The sequence below is a fragment of the Geotrypetes seraphini genome, chromosome 5 (genome assembly GCF_902459505.1).
Source record: "Geotrypetes seraphini chromosome 5, aGeoSer1.1, whole genome shotgun sequence".
In the NCBI taxonomy this organism is placed as follows: Eukaryota; Metazoa; Chordata; class Amphibia; order Gymnophiona; family Dermophiidae; genus Geotrypetes; species Geotrypetes seraphini.
Genome location: NC_047088.1, coordinates 228,929,818 through 228,957,378, shown reverse-complemented (window position 1 = coordinate 228,957,378; position 27,561 = coordinate 228,929,818). Strand labels below are relative to the sequence as shown.

Here is a 27,561-nt window from a genome sequence, read left to right as displayed (position 1 = left end):
CTTTGAAAGGCAGCTGACTAACCAGTACTATCATTACACTTTGTGCTCCAGTTATCCTGAGACCTATCAGTTCCAGGGGACAATTCTGCTGTGGATTATCTACTAAATCAGATAGGTGATAAGTCAACTAAAAATCAATATAATTCATTGGGATGTCGATTGTAAATAGGATATTGTCTATTGATTTTGTCTTGTCTCCTTCTTAAATCAATAGACTACATGCTTACATAAATAGACTGAAATCAGCTGCAAGTTGGCACTGGACCTCGGTTTGTCATGAGAAATAGGCCTTTGACAAGAATGCTACTGTCTTCTGTCTGGTACAGGGAATTACTGCAGGCTATGCTAGCAAAATGCCTTTTGTCTTATTTTTAGACCTCAATAAGTGCACAGCACTAAATGTGTTCTTTTGAGTACAGACACTACTTTGTGCAGTGCTTGTGTGTAGGCAGTGGGATAACCTGTTTGGATGCAGCTGCAGACCACCTGTAGAGCAAGTCAAATTAGTGAGAGACCCCACTGTTCTTAGCATTATTGCTTCATATATTGTTGCTAGACCTTGCCCCCCTTTCTATGTTCCTCTTTTCATCTAAGGAGATAGGGGACACTTTTTTAAGGCCTTCTGTTCCTTTAAGGCATCTAGTGATTGAAAGAGCTCCTGGACGTGAAAGGCTGTAAAAGCTCCCCAGTTACCAATGAATGATGTGACATGAAGCATCTTCAAGAGAAAAGAAAAGCGGTAGAAATTCATCACTGTTTTGGTTTGGCTTTCCTGCTTAGAGTATGAACTTTGAAATTCTATTATTGATGGACCACCAAAGTTTGAATTGCTCTGTATTTAAAAGTTTATTTGGGAGAGGGGAAGAATAAGGACAAATATGCTTGTGAAGGAAAAAAGATTTACCTGAATAGAAATAATTCTTTTAAAACTATACAGCTTTTTGAACCAAATGCAAATAGTCTGTGTTTAGTGCAGTAAAATCTTTATTCCAGATATTTACTGGGATGAGAAGACAGCCTACTGATTAGAGCAGGGGTCCCCAAAGTCCCTCCTTGAGGGCCGAATCCAGTCGGGTTTTCAGGATTTCCCCAATGAATATGCATTGAAAGCAGTGCATGCACATAGATCTCATGCATATTCATTGGGGAAATCCTGAAAACCCGACTGAATTCGGCCCTCAAGGAGGGACTTTGGGGATCCCTGGATTAGAGTAATGGGCTAGGAGCAGGAACTAACCCCCTCCTTTACAAAGCTGAGCTAGCGTTTTTAGCACCGGCCGTGTCAGTAACAGCTCGGACGTTCATAGGAATTCTATGAGTATCGCTGTTACTGCGGCAGCCGGTACTAATACTGAGTGGTGGAAAACTGGAACGCTCTTCTGGAGGTTGTTATAGGGGAAAAGGTTGGACAAGTACGCAGGTAGGGTTGATCTCAGTTAGGACTCTGGTCTTTGACCTGGGGGCCGCCGCGGGAGTGGACTGCTGAGCACGATGGACCACTGGTCTGACCTAGCAGTGGCAATTCTTATGTAAAAATGCTAGCACAGTTTTGTAAAGGAAGGAGTAAGAGCTCCATGCCTTCTTTCCCAATGGCCTTTGATGTGGCCTGTGAGTAGGATGTCACTTTTCCTACATTGGCATCAAGTTTCCCCTTGGGGGAGGGGGTCAATTTATGCCTATCATGTTTGCCTCCAGGAGGCAAGTGGCAACAGCTTAGCAAAACATCTGCTGTTAGAAAAAAAAAAAAAAAAAAAGCATACTGTATCTGGCCATGCATTTCTGTTTACCCCCAAAATGGCTCAGTTCTCAGTGTTGTGCCCTGTCTGCACATTTGCATATCAGTTGGGTAAACAAACTGAGAAACTTCCCTTGTATAAATCAACTACCATTATAGGTAAGATTACTTTGAGGCAATATTTGGAAGCCCGTTGCCATATAAAGATAAGCATATTGATGAATTTTTGTTTGATGTTTGAAAACTGGACCTCGATTTACCACCTCAAACTAAATAAAACAAACCAAATTCCTTTGGCTAGGACCCTTGACTGACCCACGCTCTGCTCCGAGGATCATAGTAGATAACTATGACTTTCCATTAGAACTACAATCCCGAATCTTAAGAGCAGAAATTGATAACCACCTATCCATGAAGAGCCACGTACAATCAATAACAATTCAATCTTTCTTGGCAATGAAATACTTCAAAACTGAGGCTTTTCAAATTATAGTGCAATCCCTAATCCTATCTTGACTGGATTACGGCAATGTAACACTAACTCTTTGCTCTAAAATGTTGATATCACGTCTACAACTAGTTCAAAATGCAGCAGTAAGACTCATATATAGAATATGGAATATGGAAATCAGAACACCTGCAACCCTACTAATTGAAACTACATTGGATGCCAATAACTGCAAGAATCAGGTTTAACTTAGGCATCACTGCCTTTAGAATCCTAAGAAGGAATGCCCCCAGCTACCTAAAAGAGTTGGCCGTCCTACTCCAGGTTGCCTCTAACAGATATTCTACCAGAAAACTTTCCCAGCATGCAATAATGCACAGTCTACCAGGCAAATCACCTTTTCTGGCCAATATCAATTAGCAAAATGCTTGAATCAACTTACACTTACACTATGATCTTGTGACCACTATCTTAGGTTCAAAAAACTTCTAAAAGTATTTCTGTAGCAAGACAGGGAGCCAAGCCTGAAATAACTGAAATGTTAGTTGTAAAAACTAATCTCTAAACTGCCTAATGTAACTCCTGGGACAAAACATTGAACCAGCAATGACCTGCTTGTACTTGTAACTATATATTTGTAACTATGACCTAACTGTATTAATAGTTGTACCGATCTACCTGTAGTAGCAACCCTATTGAATGTCTGTGTCAATATGTCCATTGTGACTTCCTGGATAACTGACCCAACCTCTTATAATGTAATCCAACTTTGAACTGAATAGGTAAAGGCAGAATAACATAACATATTCAGCAGAAATTTGTGTTTAGGCATGGCCACTAAATAATATTCCTGTAGGCTAGAGAATTGCTGTATGTGTGAACTAGAGAGCTGAAAAGTGAATATTGTCCCTATCCGGATAATCTCTGGCCCCACCTCTAGAATGCAGTTGGCCCTTCCTCTTCGATAAATTTTGTCCAACCAGATTTTTTGAAATAAAGGATTTCTGTGGTTAACACTTGATGCTGATGCATAAGTTCTTTTGAACACTGAGGATCAGATACTCTAAAAATCGCCATTAAAATCCTATGGGTTGCCATGGTGGCAGTGAATTGTTTGATTTCAAAATGGTGGCCAATGCTCCTAAAACCTCACTTGCAAATGAGGGTCATGGAGGTTTGCAGAAATCACATAGTCACAAAACCAGCAGGAGAAGCTGACACATGCCTGGAACTGGCAGGGGAGGCCCTGAAGCAGCCTCCTGCTGCTCAGCTGTTCAAGGCAGGAAGAATAGGGGGGGGGTTGTTTTTTTAATGTGTACAGATGTTGTGTGTGTGTGTGTGTGTTACATTGCACAACATCTTTGTCCATTAAAAAAAAAAAAAGTTGAGCCAGGACACCCCTGACGATGGCCCCCTCCCCCACTCCACATCCTCTTAACTTAAAAAGAAAGAAAATTGGCCAGAGGGATGCCCACTCCCTCCTTCTTCAGCCTCCAGGACCCCCCACACTCCCTGACCTGCCCCCATACCTAATTCATATGACCAGCAGGAGGGATGCCTTCCCCTTCTCGGTGCATCCTGGGATGCACCGGTCAGGGCCTTAAGAGTCTTAAGATCCTCCATTGCATCCCAGGATGCCCTGGGAAGTGGAAGGTCCACCATTTTGAAGAGGCAGGCCTGGACAATGTGTCAGTGATGCCAATTTGATGAAATCTTTAGATCACGAGGAAGTGGTCAATTGTGTCAAATACAGCAGCGAGATCTAAAGAAAGGAGAAGTACTGACTTTGTGCTGATCTAAATGACAGAGGACAAAAGTTACTGATTGTGGTTAAAGTCTAAGCCCTGAAGAAGCCCACAATGGAGGGTGAAATGGGTCCTGTTGAATTAATAAAGATATGTGCATATTCGGTTATTTGAGATACAAGGTTTTTTAATAGAAAAGGAAATGTCGAGATTATAATATAAAAATAAACCATTTAAAAAAAAATTCTTTATTGATTTTTCAAACTACAAATGTAACATTGAGCACATAGATTATAGAACTGCTCTTATACAAGCTCTGAGATAGTCATTCTCTCGTCCTCAACTGTGATCCCTTTCAATAAATATTGGAAGATAAGGGTCTCCTGGTTGCTGGGCAAAGCTTTCCCCTTTCGGACAAATACTTCACAGTCTCGCCATTTAAGAATCCTATTCCACACAGACTCTTACAACAAAGAATTATTTTCCCGCGATAACTTCTCCAGTAGTTGAGCTCCTGGTTAGCGTTTGTCTCTCTCTTTTCTCCCTTCAGCTTGTATGAAGCAAACAGGCCATATCCTCATCCCTGCCTCATTAGAACTCTCATCTCTCCTGTCTAGTCAAGAGAAAAAAAATGGCATTTTCCCTGCTGTTTGAGAGAGATGTTTATATTGACACCCTCCTTTCCCTCACCATCGCCCAGTGAAAATGATTTCTTACAGTAAAAAAAAAAAAAAAAAAAAAATAGGACCCTGGATGGTGGTTAGAACAGTGAAATATTATAAATGATTATATTAGCTGGTCATCCCTGTAAAGATCCTGGTTCAAAGTGGAATGAGTTTGATAGTTGTGTTCTAGTCCCTTGTGGGTATTTGTACATATATCAAAACTATCCCACAATGTGGTACAACTCATTATGACTAATAGTGTGTGATTAGTCCCAAACATAGAACAGCAGGGATATTCCAGGTCAAGAATAAAACACATTGGCAGTGTTCTGCAATGAAGATTCCACAGTGCTTCCCTATTTTATACATAAGACTATTTATTATTTCCATGAACAGTAAAAATCCCATTTATCTACCAGCAGACAAAAAAATAAAAAAGCAAGGCAATGTGACCATAGAGAAGTTTGACATAACTCTGTTAATAGATACTTTCCTCCTCCCCCACCTATAATTTTGATTAATAGAGGTTTTTGGCCAGTAAATCTTCATTCCATGTCGCATCTCGGGTTGTTTCTGGGAATGCTCATTTGGGGTTTTTTTTTCCTTATGACATCAAGGGAACAATAATATTACTACTACTAACAGATGCAAGCAGCACTGTGCATTAAACACACGCGATACGGTCCCTGCTCGAAAGAGCTTACAATCTAATTTTTTTATATTAAATTATTTCTCTTCTGCATATCCTACAATTCTATGCAGATTATAAATTATTCTTGTACGCAAGCATTTTTCCCTAACTGTCCCCCCGGTGGGCACCCACTCTATCTAATGTGCCTGGGGCAATAGGAATTAAGTGACTTGCCCAGGGTTACAAGGAGCAATGCGGGATTCAAACCCACAGCCTCGGGGTGCTGAGGCTGTAGCTCTAACCACTACACCACACACTCCCTAATTATGACAGACAAACATAACAAAAAGGGTGAATCCAGGAGCGGCTCAGAACAATCTGTTGCCTGAGGCAAGGGATGAGCTGTGCCTCTCACTTCCCCCCCCCCAATCCCGAGCATCCAAAATGGGGGTGGGTCAAAGGCTGCCCCAACTAGTAGGCTTTCCTCGTTCACCCTTCTCCCCTCAATCAGCATTTTTCCCATCCCACCCACACACCCGCATCTACCTTCAATTTGTCATAAAAGTTGCCAGGTAGTGATAGGCCAGTTGTCAAAGAGGGCGGCCTGACCTCCCTCACAACTTCCTGTTTCCACTGGAGTGGGCCGCAGTGGAGAGAAGACACCGGGTCCAGCAGCAGAGTAGCCCTGTGAACTGCTGCCACCGCCCAGCAACTTTTATGACAAATTGAAGGTAGACGTGGGGAATGGGTTGGGGGTTGGAATGGGAAAAATGCCAATTGGGGAGGGGGGCAGAAGGGTGAAAGCATTAGATGTCGGGAAGGGAAGCAGGAGAGAGGTCCAACCAGCAGGTAGGCTGGCTGGCAGTGCCGCCCGAGGCCGCCACCTCAGTTGGCCTCATTGTAGGCCCGACCCCCAGGTGTATCTATACACGCTGCTCAGGGGAGAATTCTAAAAATGGGTGCCAAGCTAGTATTCTATAAGATCAGAGTTGCACACCAAATCTGTAAGTCCACAGATACGTGCCAAAATCTAGGTGCGACCACTTATGCAAAGTCTACGGTAGGTCTATGACACCTAAAAAATCAACAGCTGAGCTGGTAAACACAATTATTCTAAAAAGTGCTTGTAGAAATCATCAGAATGCCCCTGATATGCCCATGCCCCTCCCTTGTTAACGCTCCCTTTGCAGTTGTGCATGGGAGAACTTAGGTGCTCAGTTTACAGGATAGAGGCGTAAGTCAGTTACACGCACAACTCCTAATTGGTGCCGATTGGTGCTTGTCAATGCCAATTATTAGTACTTATCACCTTTTGCATGCCCATTTACGAGAGTGACAGTTAACCAGGGGCTCCTTTTACAAAGATGCACTAGGGCCTTAACACGCAGAATAGGGCGTGCTAAAATGCCGCGCGCGTGCTAGCCGCTACCGCCTTCTTTTGAGCAGGCAGTAGTTTTTCGGGTAGCGCGCGCTATAGTGCGTGCTAATTCAGTGCGTGCGTTAAAAATGCTAGCGCACCTTTGTAAAAGGAGCCATAAGTCTGTATCTATAACCATAACTAAGTGTGTAATTGGGTACCATTTATAGAATCTGGGGGTAAGGGTGCATTCTTCTGAAAGAGTGCAATCTATTTACAAAGAGTGTGGGCTCTATTATTTCCCGATAGCCATGCGTGCATAATGGTTTGCGCATGTGCACATATAGGGAAAGAGTGTGCACTCTTTGAAAATAGTGTATACTCTTTGAAAAGGGTGCACACTCATTTATAAGAATGTACACTATTAAGAGCAAACAAAAAATAATTGTGCATTTTCTGCACATTTTCATTTGTCAACTGCATGAAATGGCATAGAATATATCATAATGACAAAAATAAATATAAACAAGCCAAATATCCCAAAAATTATATGTATCCACCAATAGATATTCTTATAATAAACCCAAATCCCAGAGACTTCTGCAAGGTAAGTTTCCAGATTAATACAGAGAAAAGACCTCAGTGTTTTCCAAGAGTACACCCGGGAAACTTCTATGACAAGTATACAGTTGCCATAGAGAAACACATCCTTGCTCATAGAAAAACTCCATTTTAAAGTTAAATAAGTAACAGTTCAGAAAAATTTTTGTTTCAAGTTCTCTTATATAGATAGGAAACCAACACTTACCTTATTGCTAACAATATGTCCTCTGGTGTTGAAAAAATCTTCGTGGTTGAAAGTATGCTCCCGGGACTGGTTTATTTCATAGCTCATGGGAGACAAACTTAGAATTCCCGTCAGGCCCTGTTTCGCAATAACGCTGCATTAGGGAAATTTATTAAAGAGAGAGCTACCACTTCCAAGATCCTCTTCCAACAGTTTTCAACAGTGGCCAACCCAGGTCACAGGTACCTGCGAAGATCCCAAAGAGTAAACCAGATTTTATGCTGCTTATCCTAGGAATAAGCAGTGGATTTCCCCAAACCATCTCAATAATAGCCAATTATCCGAGTCTTCTTTAAACCCCGCTAAGCTAACTGATTTCACCACATTCTCCAGCAATGAATTCCAGAGTTTAATTATAGAGACTTGTATGAGTTTCTCTGATTCATCAGAATTGAATACCATTTCTGGCATCAGTAACTTTCCCATATCGTCCTCAGTGAAGACTTAAGCAAAGAATTTCAAGTTTATTAAGTATTTGATTAATCACTTATTCCACATTCTAAGCGATGTACAAAATATTAAAATATTAAAATACAATAATTAAAGGGAAACAGACAATGTAAATATATGCTCACAAGACAAAATCATTTAATCTCTCAACTATGGCCTCTTCTTCCCTGAGAGCCCATTTTATTTCTTGGTCATCTAGCGGTCTAACCAATTCTCTTCCTGGCTTCATGCTTTTAATATACCTAAAAAAAGTTTTTACTGTGTGATTTTGTTTCCAGTGCAATTTGTCGGATCCTTCATCCAGTTTCTGAAGGATTCTCTTTTAGCTCAAATAGCTTCCTTTACCTCACTTATTAACCATGCTGACTGCTGTTTGGTCTTCCTTCCTCTTTTTTTAATATGTGGAATATATCTAGTCTGGGCTTCCAGGATGTAATTTTTAAATAAAATCCATGCCTGATATATATTTTTTACCTTTGCAGCTGCATCTCTAAGTTTTTTTTTTTAATTATTTTTTTACCATTCTCATGTTATTATAGTCTCCTTTTTTAAAAATTAATTGCTGCTGTATTAGATTTCCTGTGTAAACATATTCCAGGGATTATGTCAAATCTAATCATGCTATGATCACTGTTATTAAGCGGCCCCAGCATCATTACCTCCCTCACCAATTCATGTGCTCCACTAAGAAATAGATCTAGAATTGCTTTTTTTTTTTTTTTTGGGTGGGGGGAGTCTTGTGGATAAGGAGATGGATGTAGTTGGAGGAGTGTAGAGAAAGAAAGGGGAGATGATGGCCAAGCAAGGGAGGTAATGGATGGGGTACAATTTTGTCACCCCTGCTTCCCTTGTACCCTTTGCTGTTGTACTGATCTTATATACTTCACTATTGCCCTTTGTTGCTGACATTTCCTATGTTGTTTCTAATAACTTCTCATCCCTATTGATTAGTACTGATTAAAAATTTGTAAATAGGCCAAGACCATATTCAGGATACCCGAAGCAATTACAAGTACTTTTTCCTACAAGCTTTAGAAGAGCATGATATTAGACATGCTGCAAGAGGCAGTGCTATTCATGACCAAGATTTATGACTTCATTCATTTCAAATTCCTTCTGATCTCCTTCGAATCCACTCTCTCACTTGCCAAACAAGATTCCTACACCCGCCTGACTGACTCTCTCAGCTCTAACTCTAACTGCCTTTTTGCCACACTGAACTCCTTATTTAAGGTCTCCCCCATTTCCAACTCCTCTGTTACTCTCTGCTCAGGCTATGGCTGAGCACTTCTACAACAAAATTCACAAAATTAACCTTGAGTTCTCATTCGAACCACATCCTCCAGCCCGCTCTATCTACCTCCCCCCATCCATTGTCACCTTATCTCTCTTTCCTGAAATTACTGAGGAGGAAACTGCATATTTTCTTTACTCCTCTAAACACTTGTTCCTCTGATTCCATCCCCATCCATCTCTCCTATTGCCATCCTCTCTATCTGCTATAGCCTCAACCTATCACTCTCCACTGTAACTGTGTCCAATGCTTTCAAACATGTCATTGTTACACCACTCCTCAAAAAACCCTCGCTGGACCCTCCCTGCCCTTCCAATTATTATCCTGTCTCCCTCCTCCCCTTCTTATCCAAGTGACTTGAACATGCTGTTCACTGCCAGTGTCTTGACTTTCTTTCATCTCAAGCTACTCTTCACCCGCTTCAATCGGGTTTTTGCTCTCTTCATTCTACAAAAACTGCCCGTACAAAAGTCTCCAATGACCTGCTCCTGGCCAGATCCAAAGGCCTCTACTCCATCCTCATCCCTCTTGATCTATCCGCAGCTTTAACATGGTAAATCACCGCCTACTCAGCAATATGCTATCCTCGCTTGGATTTCAGGGCTCTGTCATCACATGGGTTTTTTTCCTGTCTTTCCCATCTCTGCCATATAAAATTAAATATGGCCAAGACAGAGCACCTTATCTTTCCACTTAAACACGACTCTCTTCTTCCCTATTCTCTATTTCTGTGAACAACACCTTCATCCTCCCTATCTCATCGGCTCGCAACCTTGAGGTAATCTTTGGCTCATCTCTCTCCTTTTCTTCATATATCCAACAGACTGCAAAAATCTGTCATTTCTTTCTCTACAATATTGCTAATATCAGAGCCTTCCTTTCTGAGTTCACTGCCCTCATCCATACCTTCATCACCTCTCATCTAGACTACTTCAACCTGCTTCTCACTGGCATTCCGCTAAACCATTTCTCTCCCCTTCAATCTGTTCAGAATTCTGTTGCACGCCACCTATTCTGCCAGTGTCACTAGGCCCACATTACCCCCTCCTCAAGTCACTTCATTGACTCCTTATCTGTTTCCACATACAGTTCAAACTCCCCTTACAGACCTACAAGTGTATTCACTCCACAGCTCCTCAATATCTCTCATCTCTCCCCACACTCCCCCCCCCCCCCACCCCAGGCACTCCACTCATCGGATAAGTCTCTCTTATCTGTACCCTTCTCCTCTATGGCCAACACCAAACTCTGTCCCTTCTACTTTGCTGCACCATGAGCCTAGAACAAACCGCCTGACTCAGTATGTCAAGCTTTATCTCTGGCAGTATTCAAATTAACCTCAACATAGGCACCTACTTAGCTCATAACCTAGGCAAGCTGTTACATTTTCACCATTGTATATATATATTATAAAACAACAAAAAAGAGATCACATTAATTTCATAAGAAGGAAAATGAAACGTATGCAGTTTCTGAATGTGCAAAGCATTCTGTGCATACAGTTCAATATGTATTCCTTAACAAAATTCCTTCTTTGCCATCTATACAGTATTGCAAAATCAAAGAAGCACAATGAAGTTATGCACAAATATAGTTGTTTGTGCAGATGATCACATTTTCACTTTAATTATCTCATTTCCTCCTCAGATCTTAACATTTTTATTGTAGGCAAGGCATGCTATAATAAAAAGAGACTTGTGTCGGCTGACAGTCTTCAGAAGGCCTAATTTGGCCAATGTGTTCTGCTGAAAAATCTTGGAATGCTGTCCTGCAGTTTCAAAACTGATCTTATTTGGTTTCCCAGAAACTATTATGCCTCAAGGATGCTGTGAGAACAAGGGCTGCCTTGTTAACAACTAGAAACATCTTTAAAAGAAGAGAAAAAAAAAAGACAGACTCCTGATATAAATCATAATTTGGATGCACCAAATTATGTTCACAATCACACTGAAGTCATTCATTTACATCCCAAAAGCTTATTACTTATCTATAGCAGAGTTACAGAGTTCAGGAATGCAGCTGCCTTGTGACTTCTGGGGTTATGGAAGAATGACATCACCAAATTTAAGCGCATTACCATGATGACATAGTGGCACCTTGTTTTCTCTTCCATGGATAGAGCTTGGATTGTGTTATACCCCCCTGTTTTTTTTCCCAAAGAATACCTTGTTTCATTCCAGCAGCTGCTATACGAAGGGTTGAAAATGCCACTTCAGCTAATGATGAATGATGCTTGACCTCTAGACCTGTTACTCTGAATTATATGCAATGCTAAATTAATATAAAAGACCTCAACTGAACCACTTCTATTATGTATGCAGCAAGAAATGGAATCGCATTACGCAATCTAATTTTTTTTTTGCCTCCGTTATAACCAAGGTAAAATTAATCTGACTATGCTTTAGATTTCAAAAAATAAAAACAATGCAACACTGACATCTTCGCACCTTTCAGAAAGAGAAATACATTTTCAGTAAATAGTTTGCTGAGCGTTCTGAATGAGTGACTGCCCAAAAAGTCTTCTTTGCTTCAGTTTGAATATGATTAATTATGGAATGCAACAGTTAGTGGGAGATTAACAATTAGTAGTATCTGTCAAGTAGTCACAGCGAAATGCTAACTAATTGAACAACTGGTTTTCTGTTATGTCAGGAAGCAATGTTGAGTGTTTTATCTTTTCATATCTTTACCTTGTTGTCACAGATTTCTTTCTGATTTAAAAAAAAAAAAAGTATGCTTTCTAATTTGCTAATAAGTAAATAATGCAGGCTTTAATTTCCACATGAAGAATAAATCTTTGGAAGGAGAGAGCTCAATTTTCAGTATGTGCAGCATTACAAATAGTTCACACAAAAAAAGCAACAAAAAAGACAAACCAATTGCATCTATGACAATTTCAAAGCTTTGGTTTCCCATCTGTAGCTTATATTTTAGTTTCTTACGGTTCCTGTGAGTTAATTATGTTAACTTGGGAAATATTGTTCAAATTTAGAGTGAAAAACTTCAGCTTGGAAAGATAGAAAAGCAGATGCTATCTTTTTGGTCAGCTTTGTTGTAGGTGACACATCAATGCTTCACAAATAATTCTACCATCAAGGTGTAAATATTATACGCACAGCAGTCTGTGCATATATCTGGAAAGGGGGGGGGGGGTGTCATATTGCTTTGTGTTGTGGATATACACAGCTATAGGCAGGGCAAGATTAACCAATAGGACAAGTAGGCACGTGCCTAGGGCCCAAAATAGTCGGGGGGCCCGATGAAGGAGGGCATCAACATTGTTTTTTCCAAATGGCGATGGGCCCCTCCAGCATCGATCGGCAATGCGGCCTCCCCCCCCATCAGCAACGCGGCCTCCCCCCAACCCCCATCGACGGAAAGTAAGACAAGCAAGCAACGCGGGTAAGAAAGGCAACGGGAACTGTAATTTTGCAAACGGTGCTGCTTGCCCAAAGCTTCCCTCTGATGCAGCTTCCTGTTTCCCACCTAGGCGTATGATGGGGTGGGGCGGGGCAGGGGGCCCAGTGTACTTGTGTGCCTAGGGGCCCTCGACGAATTAATCCTGCCCTGGCTATAGGAGTAGATTTAAGTGCTCAGTCAGGGGTATGCTGTGATGAGGAGCGCCTTATCTTTGACTCTCTTCTGCTTGGATAGGAAGTGAAATTAAATTATCATGAGGGTAACGGTACTGTAAGGCTCTGGTTATTATCTTTTTTTTCCCTTATTTTCCAACACCCACCACCATAACTAATAAACCATGAAAAAATTTTTATCATAAAATTTACAACAAGATGGATGCAACAGTAATCGAAACTGTGATAAAAGGAAACGATTCATTATTGCCAGGAAGTTGACTCTGAATCCTCAGATAGCCAAAGTGATTCACAGCACATTCTATGAGCTATCGTTGTCTTTAAATTATGCATAATATTTGGAACTCACACCATGCATTTGAACAACTCATAAACTGAACACCCCCAAATTAAACCACTTACAACTGTTGGCAGAAATTTGGCCGCAGCTTGATTAATTCAAATAATCACATAACAATGCAATTCAAGTTTTATCCCTCTCTTCCTAGGCGGCCTTCCAGCTTCCTAGCTGCTCTGCCCCAACATCCCAGGATATAATATTCCGTTCCAAGTATCCCATTTGCAAGACCTGCGGTGTCGCACCAGGCTCACATCTGTCTGTGGCGGTGCTGCATACAGTATACATTATAATATATCTTACTTATTTCCCCACAATCAATGGCCGCCTGGAAGGATCCTCTCCCCATTTCCACACAGCTGCGACCACCAACTCCCCCCCCCCCCTTACCCAACCCACTAAAGGAACACATATGTATCCCATCCAGAGAACAACACTCCCAATGAACCAATTGCAAACACACTAATAGCCCTAACCCCTCACTCAAATATGAACCTGAAAAAGAGGGAGGAAAGGGCGGGCAAAATTTTAACCATAGTAAACTACCCTCTAAATATCCAATTTCTCCCCGTCTCCTCTTCATGCCTACTCTCCTAACACCCAAACCTCCCTCACACCATCTCCACACAAATTCTCCTGCCCAAATCCACCAATCTCAGCCCCTATCACCCCATTCAATCACTTTCCATTTAATCTTCATCTCCAACCTGACAGCATTCTTTCCACCAATCACATCTTTTCACCTTCTCACACTCCAACTTCTACCACCCCTTCCAATAATCCTAATTCTCCCCTCAAAACACACTTTTCCTTCTGCTATGTGCTCTTCGCCTTTTCTTAAAATTTAACTCCTATATTTGCAATTTATAACTAATAGGTTGCAGCTCTCAAGGTCTCAAGTTGCCTACTCTTGCCCTAAACCAACTCACTTGGGAGTCATTTTACTAAGTTGTGGTAAAAAAAAAAAAAGGTCTTAGTTTACCCTTGCACATCTTTCTCATCTCATCATCTTTACCACAGCCATAAATACCCCTATTTTCTGTTTATTCCATTGATGGCCCTGAACTAATGATGCCATTAGAGCATAGGTCAATTTTACAAATTATGGGCTAGATTCACTAAGGACACTGATCGTGTCCCGACCACTTTGCAAACCGATTATTTCCTGACCCGATTCACTAACCTTGGTGCCGATTAACCTCAGATCCAATCCGATCTGCGCATGCAAATGAGGGGGAACGGCATGCAAATATAGGCAGGCAGCGATTCACAAAAAAAAATGAGGGACACCGATTGGACTAGCTGATCAAAAAATAAGCGAATGCTGAAGACCAGTCACTCAGGTCCTTTCTGACTGTCCTGCCTTCTGCCCTCTGCTCTTGCCCCCTGCTTTCTGCCCCAATTCGCTGCCCTGCTCTCTGCCCTGACTCCCTCTCTCCCTCCGCAGATGAGCCCCGCCTGTGATCGCGTCTCCTGTGGCCTTGCCCTGCTCGTGTTCACCCTCTGCACTGCGCAAAAGCCCTGGCCACAATCTCTGAAGCCGAAGCCTGTGCGGCTCTTCACCGATGACGAGTTGGCGCACTATAACGGGCAGGAGGTGAGTGGAGTGCTGGGGGGGGGCCAGCGGCAGAGTCTCTTGCTCTGTGGATCCCTCTTGGCCGGTGCACGCTGGCTCTTCTCTGCTCTCCCCGCAACTGAAGTACTACCGCCCTGCTCTCTGCCCCGACTTCTTGCCGCCCTGCTCTCTGCCCAACTCGCCGCTCTCTTCTCTGCCCCTACTCTCCTGCCCTTCCCCGCAGTGCAAGCCCGTGGGTTTAAAGGCAGCGAAATAAAAAGTAAAGTTTTAAAAAAAAGTAAAGTTTCCAGCAACATGCGCAGACCATCTACAGGCAGAAAAGATGGTCTGCGCATACGTGGGGATTGCTAAAGAGAGATCCGTGTGGTCGGTTGAGGACATGATTCCGATCATCCTCATTTGCATGAGGACGCGTCATGAATCAGCTCCCCCGGACCTGGATCGGATCGGTAGGTCCATTTAGTGAATCTGGCCCTAACACAGGAGCACTTATCTCCACCTACTTTGTAGGTGGTACAGGCTCCTGCATTATCCATGCACTAACCAGTGAGCCTGTAGTAATGTAGATGCAGTAACTGGTTAGCACAGGAATGCCCATTCTCTTCCCCTGACATGTCCCCTTAATAAGTGTACACCAAAATAATTACCATATAAATGTACACCAAAATAATTACCACGTGTTTAATGTGCAAAAGCTAATGCGTGACCTTTTAGCACTTCCTTTGTTAGGCCAATTTTGCTGCATTAGTTGTATATTAGTACCTAACGCTAGAGAAATGACATGGGGACCAATTTTTCACCGTCCCAGCACGAACTCAATTTCCCCCGTACCATCCCCACGAGTTTTGTCGCTTTCCCTGCCCCATTCCTGTAAGCTCTGCCTTAACCGCACAAGCCTCGGCCATTTAAAAATTTTAAAGTGTTTGAGGCTTGTGCAGTTGAGGACAGAGCTTGCAGGAATGGGGCAGAGACAGGCAAAGAACTCGATGGGACGGGAAAATGAGTTCCCGCGGGGAGGGGGACATATTTGTCCAAATTTGTCCCCCTGTCATTCTCTAGTCTAGCGCATCTTGGTAAAAGGACTCCTTGGTTTCATAAATAATCAGGGAGAGCAATTAAATTGGTTGGTTTGTTTTTTTAAAGGCACTTGAGAAATTGTTCTTGTGGCCTGGTTTTCTCAGAGACCAACCAATAGTCAGTCACAAATGTATTTCTTCTTTTTTTTCTTATAAAAAAAAGAGCATCATACAAGACATACAAATTAATTAATTGTACAAATCAGAGACTAGACATTTTTAATTTCACCCTCTCTGCCCATTCAGGATATAAAAGTGTTTCAAATCATTTTACATTTCACAACTTTGTGAATAAAACCCTTTTCCTGATAATATATGAAGAAATGCAATCCCCAGCATTGCTGTCTGCCTTGTGTAAGACAACATACTTTGCATTCAAGGACTAATCTGATCTGGGGGGGTTTAACACAAACCTATGTGGCCCAACAGTGCCTCTTTTTCTTGATTTTTCACTTCAGGTTTTGTGCCAGAGCTACTTACACATTTGCTAAATGTGTTTTGAGCAATAGGTTGTACAGAATTTTTAGAACATGTGTTAAGCTATTTCTGTAAGAATGAAGCTCTTAACAAAACATAAGCACTCTGCATGAGATCCTAGCAGCAAAGTGCTTAAAAGATAAAGTAAAAATTGGTACCATGGGAAGAACACCAGCTGTAGAGCACACAGGTCCATTATGAGAAGTATGGTAGTGGGTAGGGAGAAAATGATTTAATCAGGAGTAAAACCAATTTTATTATAAGGACAAGCAGGGGGTGTGGCACCATAGTGAGAGGGACATTTCAAAATATCTGACAGATTTCAACAATGTGAAAAGCCGCCTTTAAAGTGACAGCAAACCCCATCCGTTCTCTTTTTCGCTGCTATTGTAAACAGTTGACTGTTTAAAGCTGGCCCACTAGGGCGTAGTCAATCTACCTCAATGGCGAGTGGCAAAATAAAAGGCTAATTGTTGAAATATGATCAATCAAAACGATCACAAACTATGAAGATGGTCGCCCAGGCCAATTTATTTGTGCATTAGAGAATTCCTTTCAGATCCAGGTGCACGCAAACAGCCTGAAAAATCACACCGAACTGATCATGCTTCTTCTGTTTCTGTTTTACTCCAGGTCAGTGATTCTTTTGATCTGCTGTGTGCGAGCAGGATTGAAATTTAATAGCTTCATATTACAGCTGCATAATCTACACTATTTTTCCTAGCCCGTGAAAATATTTACTGAAAATCTGTTCACAAATTTAAATGAGCTGAGATCTTTGAAGCAAACTCTCAACCAAAATTTTTTGTTTTTTTGTTTTGCAGAAGTTTTAAACAGCTGAAGCGATGAACGATTTAAATCTGTAGTTTTCTGGGTTTCATTCTATGAGGAATTTTCATTGCCCGCTAGTGGTAATAAGCATAGGTATTTTGTAGCCTTGTAACTTACAGTGGATTTTCAAAGAGAGCTAGAGCTGGTCATTTCTTTTCTCCCTTTGGAAATTTGCTAAGGCTTACATGGGTACAAATTGACCAAGGTATTTGTCCCTTTTATCTCCAGACAGAGTGAGATGATGGAACGAGTCACTCATATTTAAAATTCAGCATGGAGAGACCTCATATTTAAAATTCAGTACTTGGAGAGACCTCCGAGGAAAGAGATTTGGGAGTTCTGATCGACAAGTCGATGAAGCCGTCCACGCAATGTGCGGCGGCGGCAAAAATAGCAAACAGAATGTTAGGAATGATAAAGAAGGGAATCACGAACAGATCAAAGAAGGTTATCATGCCACTGTACCAGGCCATGGTGCGCCCTCACTTGGAGTACTGCGTCCAGCACTGGTCGCCATACATGAAGAAGGACATGGTACTACTCGAAAGGGTCCAGAGAAGAGTGACTAAGATGGTTAAGGGGTTGGAGGAGCTGCCGTACAGCGAAAGATTAGAGAAAATGGGCCTCTTCTCCCTTGAACAGAGGAGATTGAGAGGGGACATGATCGAAACATTCAAGGTACTGAAGGAGATAGACTTAGTAGATAAGGGCAGGTTGTTCACTCTCTCCAAGGTAGGGAGAACGAGAGGGCACTCTCTAAAGTTGAAAGGGGATAGATTCCGTACAAACGTAAGGAAGTTCTTCTTCACCCGGAGAGTGGTAGAAAACTGGAACACTTTTCCGGAGGCTGTTATAGGGGAAATCACCCTCCAGGGATTCAAGACAAAGTTAGACAAGTTCCTGCTGAACAAGAACGGGCGCTGGTAGGGCTAGTCTCGGTTAGGGTGCTGGTCTTTGACCAGGGAGCCACTACGTGAGCGGACTGCTGGGCAGGATGGACCACTGGTCTGACCTAGCAGCGGCAATTCTTATGTTCTTATGTATTTTTTCTCCAACTAAATTGCACACTCAGGAACATTTATATTTAGAGCAGCTAAAATTTAGTTCACCTAATAAAAGTACTGATTACTCTGTACATATACAATATAATGTAATCCTGCAGGATCTAGTTGGTTAACTCTTCGGTTAGGGCTCCTGCGCTAGATGAAAATGTACTGCCTGCTCAAAAGGAGGCGGTAGCAGCTATCACGCGCTATTCCATGCGTTAAGGCCCTAGCGCGGCTTTGTAAAAGGAGCCCTTAGTTATCTTTTAAAAAATCCCTTGCCAATTTGTCCTGGGGAAAGCAATAATGAAAGCTAGGTGTGCAGATAAGGTTGGATTTCACCCACAGCTATGGGGGGGGGGGGCATTTCTACTTAACGTCTCTGTTTTTCTTGTTGAACAACATGCATGCTTATACCTGCAGACTGAAGAAGGGGCTCCAGGGACAGCGAGAGAGGGTGGAGAGTGGCTGAATGCATATAGAGGTCCTTTGACTAAAGCGTGATAATCGATTTAGTCTGCGCTAACGATTAGCACGCGCTAATTCCTAGCACATCCATAAAACATAATGGGCACGTTAGCATTTAGCGTGAGCATTGGCTAGCGCGCCTTAGGAAAAGAGGGTGGGGGTTGGGTCCATGTGCTTAAGGCCCGCACACAGGAGGGGCCTAAGGCTCCTGGGCCTATTCTGATTGGCCCAGGCGCCTCAGGCCCCACCTGTGGGCAGGGTTTCTGCCGCCTGGGCCAATCCGGCCCCATTCTGGACCCGGCTGGCCTGCCGGACGGGCGGGCTTGGCACCCGTCCATCTGGCCAACTTACAGAGGGTGGGGATGGGGGGGTCGGGAGGTCGGCCAGGGGATCGCAGGTCAGCGGGGGGTCCGATCGGGGGTTCTGTGGGGTGGTCGTTGGGGGGAGGGGGGTTGTGTCGAGGGCAGGAGGGCCTGAGATCCCTCCTGCCCATATTGTAGTGGGAAGTGGGGGTAGGGGGTCGCCGGGGCCAGGGGGGCTTGGGCTCCCTCCTGTCCCAATCGAGTCGGGGGGGTCGCCGGGGCCAGGAGGGCTTGGGCTCTCTCCTGGCCCGTTCCTTTCGGAGGGGTTCGCCGGTACTCGGCGTGGGGGGGGGAATAAGATCACCGGGGCAAGAGGGCTTGAGCTCCCTCTTGCCCCGATGTTGTTGGGGGGAGAGGGGGTTCGCGGCTCGACATGGCAGGAGAGCTTGGGCACCCTCCTGCCTGGATCATTGTGGGGGGGGGGGGATGCTGTAACCGGTGTTGTTTTTGACAGACACCGGTTACAGAATCCAGCTTTTAGGCGAAGGACTGGCTCCTCCTTCGCCTAAAAACCCTTCTGTTGGACGTTTGGGGCTTAAACGTTTTTTTGGTTCATTATGGCCAAAAAGTGTAGACGTCGTGGGGGTGTACTTGTAGATGTAGTGGTGATCTGGGCGTTTAGTAGAGGCAGGCCATAATCAAAACAAGGACGTTTGTTTTGGTTATGGACACTTTCCCTGCTTCTGCTTTGAACGTTTAAGGACTTAGGCCAAAAGGGGACTTAGACGTTTTGTTTTGTTTTATTATGCCCCTCCACGGCTATTTTTTTTACACTTTGGTAAAAGGACCCCTGACACTCAATATATTTATTTATTTTTTATATTTATTTAGTTTTCTATACCCTTCTCCCAAGGGAGCTCAGAACGGTTTACATTAATTTATTCAGGTACTCAAGCATTTTCCCCTGTCTGTCCCAGTGGGCTCACAATCTACCTAATGTACCTAGGGCAGTGGAGGGATTAAGTGACTTGCCCAGGGTCACAAGGAGCAGCGTGGGTTTGAACCCACAACCCCAGGGTGCTGAGGCTGTAGCTTTTAACCACTGCAACACACACAACCTTATTGTATAAAACAAAACATCGTACATATGTATAATGATTAGTAAAACACTGACATTCATGTTGGATAATGGGTGCTGCAGATGGCAGTGAAAGAGTTACGGGCAGGGTAGCTAGGAGGAAAAACATACTCTGTGGCGCCTTCCTTTCCTTGGTGCCCTAAGCATGGGCTTATTTTATTTCGTGGTTAATCCTGGCTGGTAGCAACAATAGAAGCAAGCACTATTCTATATGTGACATAGCACATTAATGCAAGGAATAGATGGAATATGGGCGGGGCTGCCACATGCATTTGCAACTTACAGAATATTGTCATGTACACATGCTCTCGCTGTATTTAGGCACCTACACCTGGTACAAGTATGGCTAGTGTAGCTGGGGGTGTCCACATTTTAGGCATGACAGTGCTGGTTTACACTACTCTTTTATAATGGAATCTGAGGGACCAGGGCAGTTCTAAAAGATGCTATCACTGTGCGGCATCAGGAAACTTAAAAGGAGGTAAAGGGGCCAAATTTAGATCATTAAGGGTGCCCATACAAGAGTCTGCAGATAGTAACTGAATTATAGTGAAAGAATGGAGATGTATGCATGCAGATGTGGATGGATGTTGGTTTTTTACCCTCTGCAAATGGGATGATTGGGGGGGGGAGGGAATTTTATTTCAAGGATTTCGCCTTTTAATATCCTAAGTTTTGCCAATTATTATCCTTTAATGTGTCTTCTCCCTTTTATATCCACGTTATTACTGATAACTGATGTATTAACATATACTTGCTGTTTCGTATCTTTGTTTATTACCTATAACCCAATCTCTACTCATGTGCAATGTGATTTACTTGATGGTGTCCTTTCTTTCGATTACTTCCATAGTTTTTTCGGAAGCTTCTCTCATATTTCTGTAACTCTTTTGTTTATAAAACCAACAAAATTATTGGAACTGAAAAAAAAAAAAAATAGTGTTATGACCTTTTTGAGCAGGAGTCCTCCACCCACAGTCTCACCAATAGAGGGTGCTGTTTTACTGTCACATTTTTCAATTGTGAGGGACAGGCAAGTTCTGCAGGACTCCAGGGAACATACCTGTCCTTAGCGACTGAAAATATTCCACCCCCTAGTGGTAGCAATGCAGCTGGAGGACACCTGCTCAGCTTAGAGGGAACACTTATGAGCAATTTGTTTAATATGTTTCTCCTGATTTATTGTATGTTGCTACATAAAATTTCAATAAAATTTTGGAAATGAAAGAAAAAAAAGGAGGTACCCACTTACAGTATAGAACCGCCTCAATAGTTTAGTTTAATCAAAATCACATGCATTGCTTTACTTAGAAAAAAAAGATACCTATATCAGGGCACCTATAGATTTAGGCCCCAATTTAATTATTTTTAATTGGCTTAATTGGCTCTGATAATTAAAAGCACCATTAAATACTAATTTAAAAGCAATTTTAAAAAAATTATTTAGCCAGTAGGCACCTAACCCAGTAGGTGCCTACAACTTCAATGTAGACATCTACACCGAGGCTTCCACTGGCAAGTACGTAGGCATGTTTAGGAGCCAATTTGGGGTGGAGTTTGGGTATGGATTCAGTTAGGTGCTGGTATATTAGGTCAAGCAAACCCCAGCTTAATATACCAGCGCCTAAGTTGGTCATCCCTACTGGCACCTAAGTCGATTTAGGAGCTGCTAGGCATGATTCTACAAATGGCAGTTAAGTTTGATTGACATGCGGTAGGTGCTGTTTTCCTAGGCACCTAACAAGTTAGGTGCCATTTATAGAATCTGGCCCAAAATTCCTGATTCAGTGTAGTGCAACCAAAGGTGCAAGGGAAAATCTGTGTGCATTGTCGATTTGTGGGTGTCGATTGGCACATCAGTGCCAATAATTAGCAATTAACAAGCAATAATTAACACTAATTAGAATTTATATGCACAACTTTCTAAGTGTATTCTATAAAGTGGTACATGCAAATTCTAGTGCACAAATCTTAAAATGGGGGCATGGCCTGGGGAGAAACATAGGCGGGGTAATGGGCATTCTTAAAACTTAGGCTCATTGCTATAGAATACACCTGATCCTCATATAACTTAGGCTCTGTTATTTAGGCCTGGTTTTCATTGGCCTAAAAGGGTGCGCCTAAATATTAGCCATGCGTTTTGGTGCTAAGCGTGATTCTATAAACTGCACATAACTTCTGGGGCATGTTATAGAATCACACTGAGCATTGATCTTTTAGGGACTGGATTTTTAGGAGTCATATTTTGAATATGGTCTATACACTTTAGTACCATTTTCACACCATTATAGGCAGTGCTGTACCGATGCATGTAAGGTGCAGTTTCTACTCCAAGGGATTTACAGTCTAGTCAAGGCATTGTAATAAATTTCAAATCTATTTTGGCGGTACAATAATTTAAAGCGGTACACAATACTAAGAAATTATACATTTTTTTTTTTTTTAATTTCTTTATTGATATTTTGAACTTGACAATGTATACATTTGAAAAATAAAAAAACTATATGAAAATACACTATTAACATCAGAATTATTACAATAAAGATTTTAAATCCCTTCTTAACCTATAACAGTAATGATATTATATTATACTCTCAATATTATAAAATATTATGAAATTTATACCTCTAAATAAATAATACACCCCCCCACCCCCCCACCCCCACCCACCCTGGATGTGCAAAGGAATCTAACATAAAGAAAAAGGAATCACTTTAATTATAATGTGACAAAATTAGTTAATGGACCCCAAATCCCCTTAAAGGATTTAACAAACCCTAAACGTTCTGCCATAATCTTTTCATATTTATATAAAATCCTGTAGACAGTTTGGGTCTGATTCTATAAACAGCACCTAAAGCGGTAGGCACCTAGGAAAACGGCACCTTCTGGAAATCAGAGATAGGCGCCGATTATAGAATTGTGCCTAACGGCGCCTAAATCGAGGTAGGCGCTGCCAGGCATCTGCAATTTAGGTATTGGTATATTAGGCCAGGGTTTTCTTGACCTAAAATACCAACGCCCAAGGTTGCCTAAGCGACACCTAACACATTTTGACCCTGATTCTATAACGAGCACATTCATCACGCCTAATGTTGAGCGTGACTTAGGCGTCCAAACTGAGGGCTCCTTTTTACTAAGCTGCGCTAGCGGTTTTAGCGCACGCTGTGTGCACGCTGCAGTGCCGTGCGCGTTAGACGCTAATGCCCCCCTTGAGCTGGCGTTAGTTTTTGATGCGTGGCGTGGGGTTAGCGTGCGCGGCAATGTAGCGCGCACTAAAAATGCTAGTAAAAGGAGCCCTAAGTGGTTAATAAGCCATTTAAGAGCCTTAACGAAAGAAAATAGGTACTTAGGCGTCCAAACTTTAGATGCTTAACTTTGGACGCGCTGTGCAGAATCACACGCGCTGTGTGATTTGTGTAACTTTGGACGCGCTGTGCCTTTATGCCCAAACTCCGCCCCTAACCTTTTCTAGAAGGCGCTTAAGTGTAGCTGAGTTTAGGTGCCTAACCCAAAATTATTTTTTTTTAAATTGGTTTTTAATGACGTTGTTCAATTAACAGTAAAATTAAAGAAATTAAGATTTGGTACTTAGGTTGTCTAGGCAGGCCGATCTAGGCACCTAACTGTAAACATCTTTTATAGAGTCAAGCTCTTTGGGCCTGTGCAAAGTTTTTTAAATGAAGGATGCTATTAGAGTATTTTGCACAATCATATCACACTATAAATTCTGTACTATTGGAAATCTGAATGAGCATTATTTTCTAGTTGTTGCATTTGCTAATTTTGTTAACAATTATGCATATTTTAGCATTCAGTTTCTTTTGTAATGAAGCTTCTAAGCCCGAGTCAAGCTTGAAAAGAAAACAGTTTGTAGTTACCAGGAATAGTTTGTAATCACTTGTGGCTTCCTATCCGTTTGTTATCATTTTTTGGCAGCTTTGCATAACCTAGGTAGGCCAACAGGGGTCTGTCTAATATTGTTGCTGGGCAGACTTTTCTCTCAGGGATGAAAAACAAACAAAACATTTTCAAAAACAGTAAGAAAGAATTAACATTCTCTTTCTCACTGCAAAAATATTCCTAGCTGACATTACATTCAGGCAAAAAAAAAAAAAAAGGGGGGGGGAGGAAAGTGTTACCTATTATTTCCTGGTATATAGCATAGGTGAACACATGTAAAGCAACAGCTCTTTTTCAATTGCAATGTTTAGCATATGTCTCCTGTTGCCTCAGCAAGGCCTTTAGGCCAGTCCCTTGAGCTGGCCATCACTTGCGACTTTCAGCCCCTCTGACTCAAAACCAAATAGCTTGGTTGAGCTGTGATGCTAATTTTCCGACCGATGCATTATGGGAATAAATGTATCCAACACACCATGTAAATGACACAGTCTCTTTGTGTCTCTTGCTTTTTGTTAGCTGCATTCCTACAGATGGTATTCCATTCAAAATGTTCCCTTCCTAGGAAAAAAAAAAAAAATAACATGCACAGCACCAAACCTCTAGGTGCAGAAGGCTGTTAACGGTTGCTGATGATAGTAGGCAAACATTAACATAATAATTAGTGTCTTGTAATTGTTTCATTAAAACCAGTTGTTCCATTTTTCCTCGTGTTTTCCCAGAAGAGAAGCTGAATTTGGACGACAGCCAGTGGGAGGACATCCACGTTGTCACCGGAGCACTCAAGATGTTTTTCAGAGAGCTGCCTGAACCGCTGTTCCCACACTGCTTCTTCGAGCAGTTTTTAGAAGCAATAAGTAAGTACGCAACGCATATAAGCGCCGAGCAAAAACCTCAAATGCAAAAGAAAGAAAAGGAAGCAAATGTACGAGCCCAATATATAATTTACTTATTTTTCAACACTTAAGCCGTTTGAATGTTGCTAACAATTGTTTTGTAACATTTCAATGCTGAAAGGGAAGAGTAGGTTCTTTGCAATTGTGAAAATTCATGTTCTTATAATTGTTTGAAATTACACTGAATTTTAGAACGCATTTGGAAATACTTGTGAAAATGTAGGTGAGAGGATCACTCCAGAGCATGTGGAAAGCCTGAAGTTAAAATGGTTTCTTAAAGCATGGCATGGAGTTCAGCATACATGAATTAATTTTCATCCTGTATTGGGTCAGTCCTCTTACGACTCAAAACAGTTGCTTTTTATAACATTCAAAATAAGTGTGTGTATAGTCAATTAGAATGCAAAAGTTTCAATGTGCATGTGTTTCGGTTAATAAAAAATTATAACTAGTGCCTGTACCCGGGGACTGGATTTGCTTATGTCAGCTTGTTTTCATTAAAACCATGAGGTATTACTGCCTGAAATGCTGCTGTAGAATATAGAAATCAGAAAAACCCGAAAAAATTGGAAGGTGAATAGACAAATCCAACAACAAAAAACCTCCCAAACCCCAAGAATAGAAACTAGACAAGGGAGGGAGACAAAAGCAGAAACGGCTCAACTACATTCACCAACCTATCAATGATGTTTAAGATGTAAGTAGATTAAACGGGAGAGCCCTCAGTAACACAGCCACCCACTAGAGAACCAGTGGAAAAGGCTGTCACATAACTTACACCCAAACCAGTGTTAACTGTGAAACATCCCCGGGCTCTACTCCGTATTTTTTACAATAAAGTGCACCCAACAGTGCTAAGTGTGAAAAAAGATATACATAAATAAAAAAAAAACACACTTTACCATCCACTACGATTGTCTCTGCCCCTTGTCCAGGGGGCCAGAAAACATCCAAGTCCAGCCAAGCAAAAAACAACAGGAAGTACTTAGCTTCTCCGTGAAGACAAACAGCCAGCAAAGATATTCTTCGTCCAACGGGACTCCGTTTCAGGGGTGCACACCCCCTTCTTCAGGAACAGCTGGACTGCGCTGTGACCATCCAAATCATCCGGCACAGCAAGGATTGACAAAGCAGGAAATGGCACTGAACCGAACAGAACGCCTCCAATTTAAACAGCAGACCCAAAAGGTAATTGGACAAGAAAAAAGAAAGAAAAAGCACCTGACTCCAGAGAACTTCAAAGAGACCAGAAAAACACGGCCCGGAGTCAGCTGAAAAAATGAACTGCAAAAGAATTCAATAAAAAATAAAGCAAAACTAACTTTCAAAAAACAATAAATTAAAAGGTATGTTGCCATTCAATATAGTCATTATGTCCCAAAGGAGCTAACGCTTGGAGTTCAAAAATCCAATATTGCTCCCTCCGTTGTAACCACAGTACTTTATCTCCCTGATGACTCTCATAAACCTGTTCAATAATAGACCAACGTAAATCCTGAAAGGTATGTCCCAACTGGATACAATGAGGCACCAGCGGGGAATTCATTGACCGGGTATTGATACGTGAGCGGTGCTCAATCAAGCGTGTTTTGATTTTCCTTTGAGTACAGCCCACGTATACCATACGACAAGTAGTGGATGGTAAAGTGTGTTTTTTTTATTTATGTATATCTTTTTTCACACTTAGCACTGTTGGGTGCACTTTATTGTAAAAAATACGGAGTAGAGCCCGGGGATGTTTCACAGTTAACACTGGTTTGGGTGTAAGCCATGTGACAGCCTTTTCCACTGGTTCTCTAGTGGGTGGCTGTGTTACTGAGGGCTCTCCCGTTTAATCTACTTACATCTTAAACATCATTGATAGGTTGGTGAATGTAGTTGAGCCGTCTCTGCTTTTGTCTCTCTCCCTTGTCTAGTTTCTATTCTTGGGGTTTGGAAGGTTTTTTGTTGTTGGAGCTGTAGAATATAGGCCATCTGAGTAACCACCGGATGACTCCATTGTAGTTTCCAGGAATAGTTTGTAATCAATTGTAGGACTACCTGCATTTTCAGAAGTGTGAAGTGGATGAGACCGTATGTTGTAACAGCTCAAGTGGAGGTTGGGGGGTCTGTGCGCACACAGCCAGTTGCATTCATAGAAAGTAAAACAAAAGCTCTTTATTAACTCCAAACCTCATGTCCTGTTACTTCACAGCGCCGACCATTCGAGAAAATAGTCTCTTTATTCCATAAGCAAAGAGTCCTGAGATGGGCCTGTGGATGACAGGACCCAAGACACAACCCATGGCCTGTGATGGCCATACCCCAAGCACAGTCTTGCAAAAGTCTTTCTCAGTCAGGTAACCAGGTCTGTCCCCAGAACAAGGCTCACAAATATTCCGCAAAAAGTAGTTGGTTTACCTCAGCCAAGCAGACTATCTAGCGCAGTGATTCTTAACCTTTTTTGAGCAATAGACCCCCTTTAGAGGAAGGCGACGAAAATGATAGGAGGTTTGCGCCAAAAGACGTATGAGGAGAAACTGGAAGACCTGAATATGTATACCTTAGAGGAAAGGAGAGTCAGGTGGGATATGATTCAGATGTTCAAATACTTGAAAGGTAGTAACGTAGAACAAAATATTTTCCAGAGAAAGGAAAATGGTGAAACCAGAGGGCATAATTTGAGGTTGAGGGGTGGTAGACTCAAGAGCAATGTAAGGAAATTCTTCTTTACGGAGAGGGTGGTGGAAGCATGGAAGGCGCTCCCGAGAGA

At 42.1% G+C, this 27,561-nt stretch overlaps 1 protein-coding gene across 1 annotated transcript in view; it reads left to right on the top strand.

Annotated features, from left to right (window-relative positions):
- ARHGAP15 (Rho GTPase activating protein 15) overlaps positions 1-27,561 on the top strand; it is an 850,722-nt gene that overhangs the window by 626,963 nt on the left and 196,198 nt on the right. Inside the window, exon 12 of the mRNA XM_033947260.1 lies at positions 24,636-24,770. Coding sequence (XP_033803151.1) covers positions 24,636-24,770 — 135 coding nt within the window. The remainder of the gene's footprint in view (positions 1-24,635; positions 24,771-27,561) is intronic.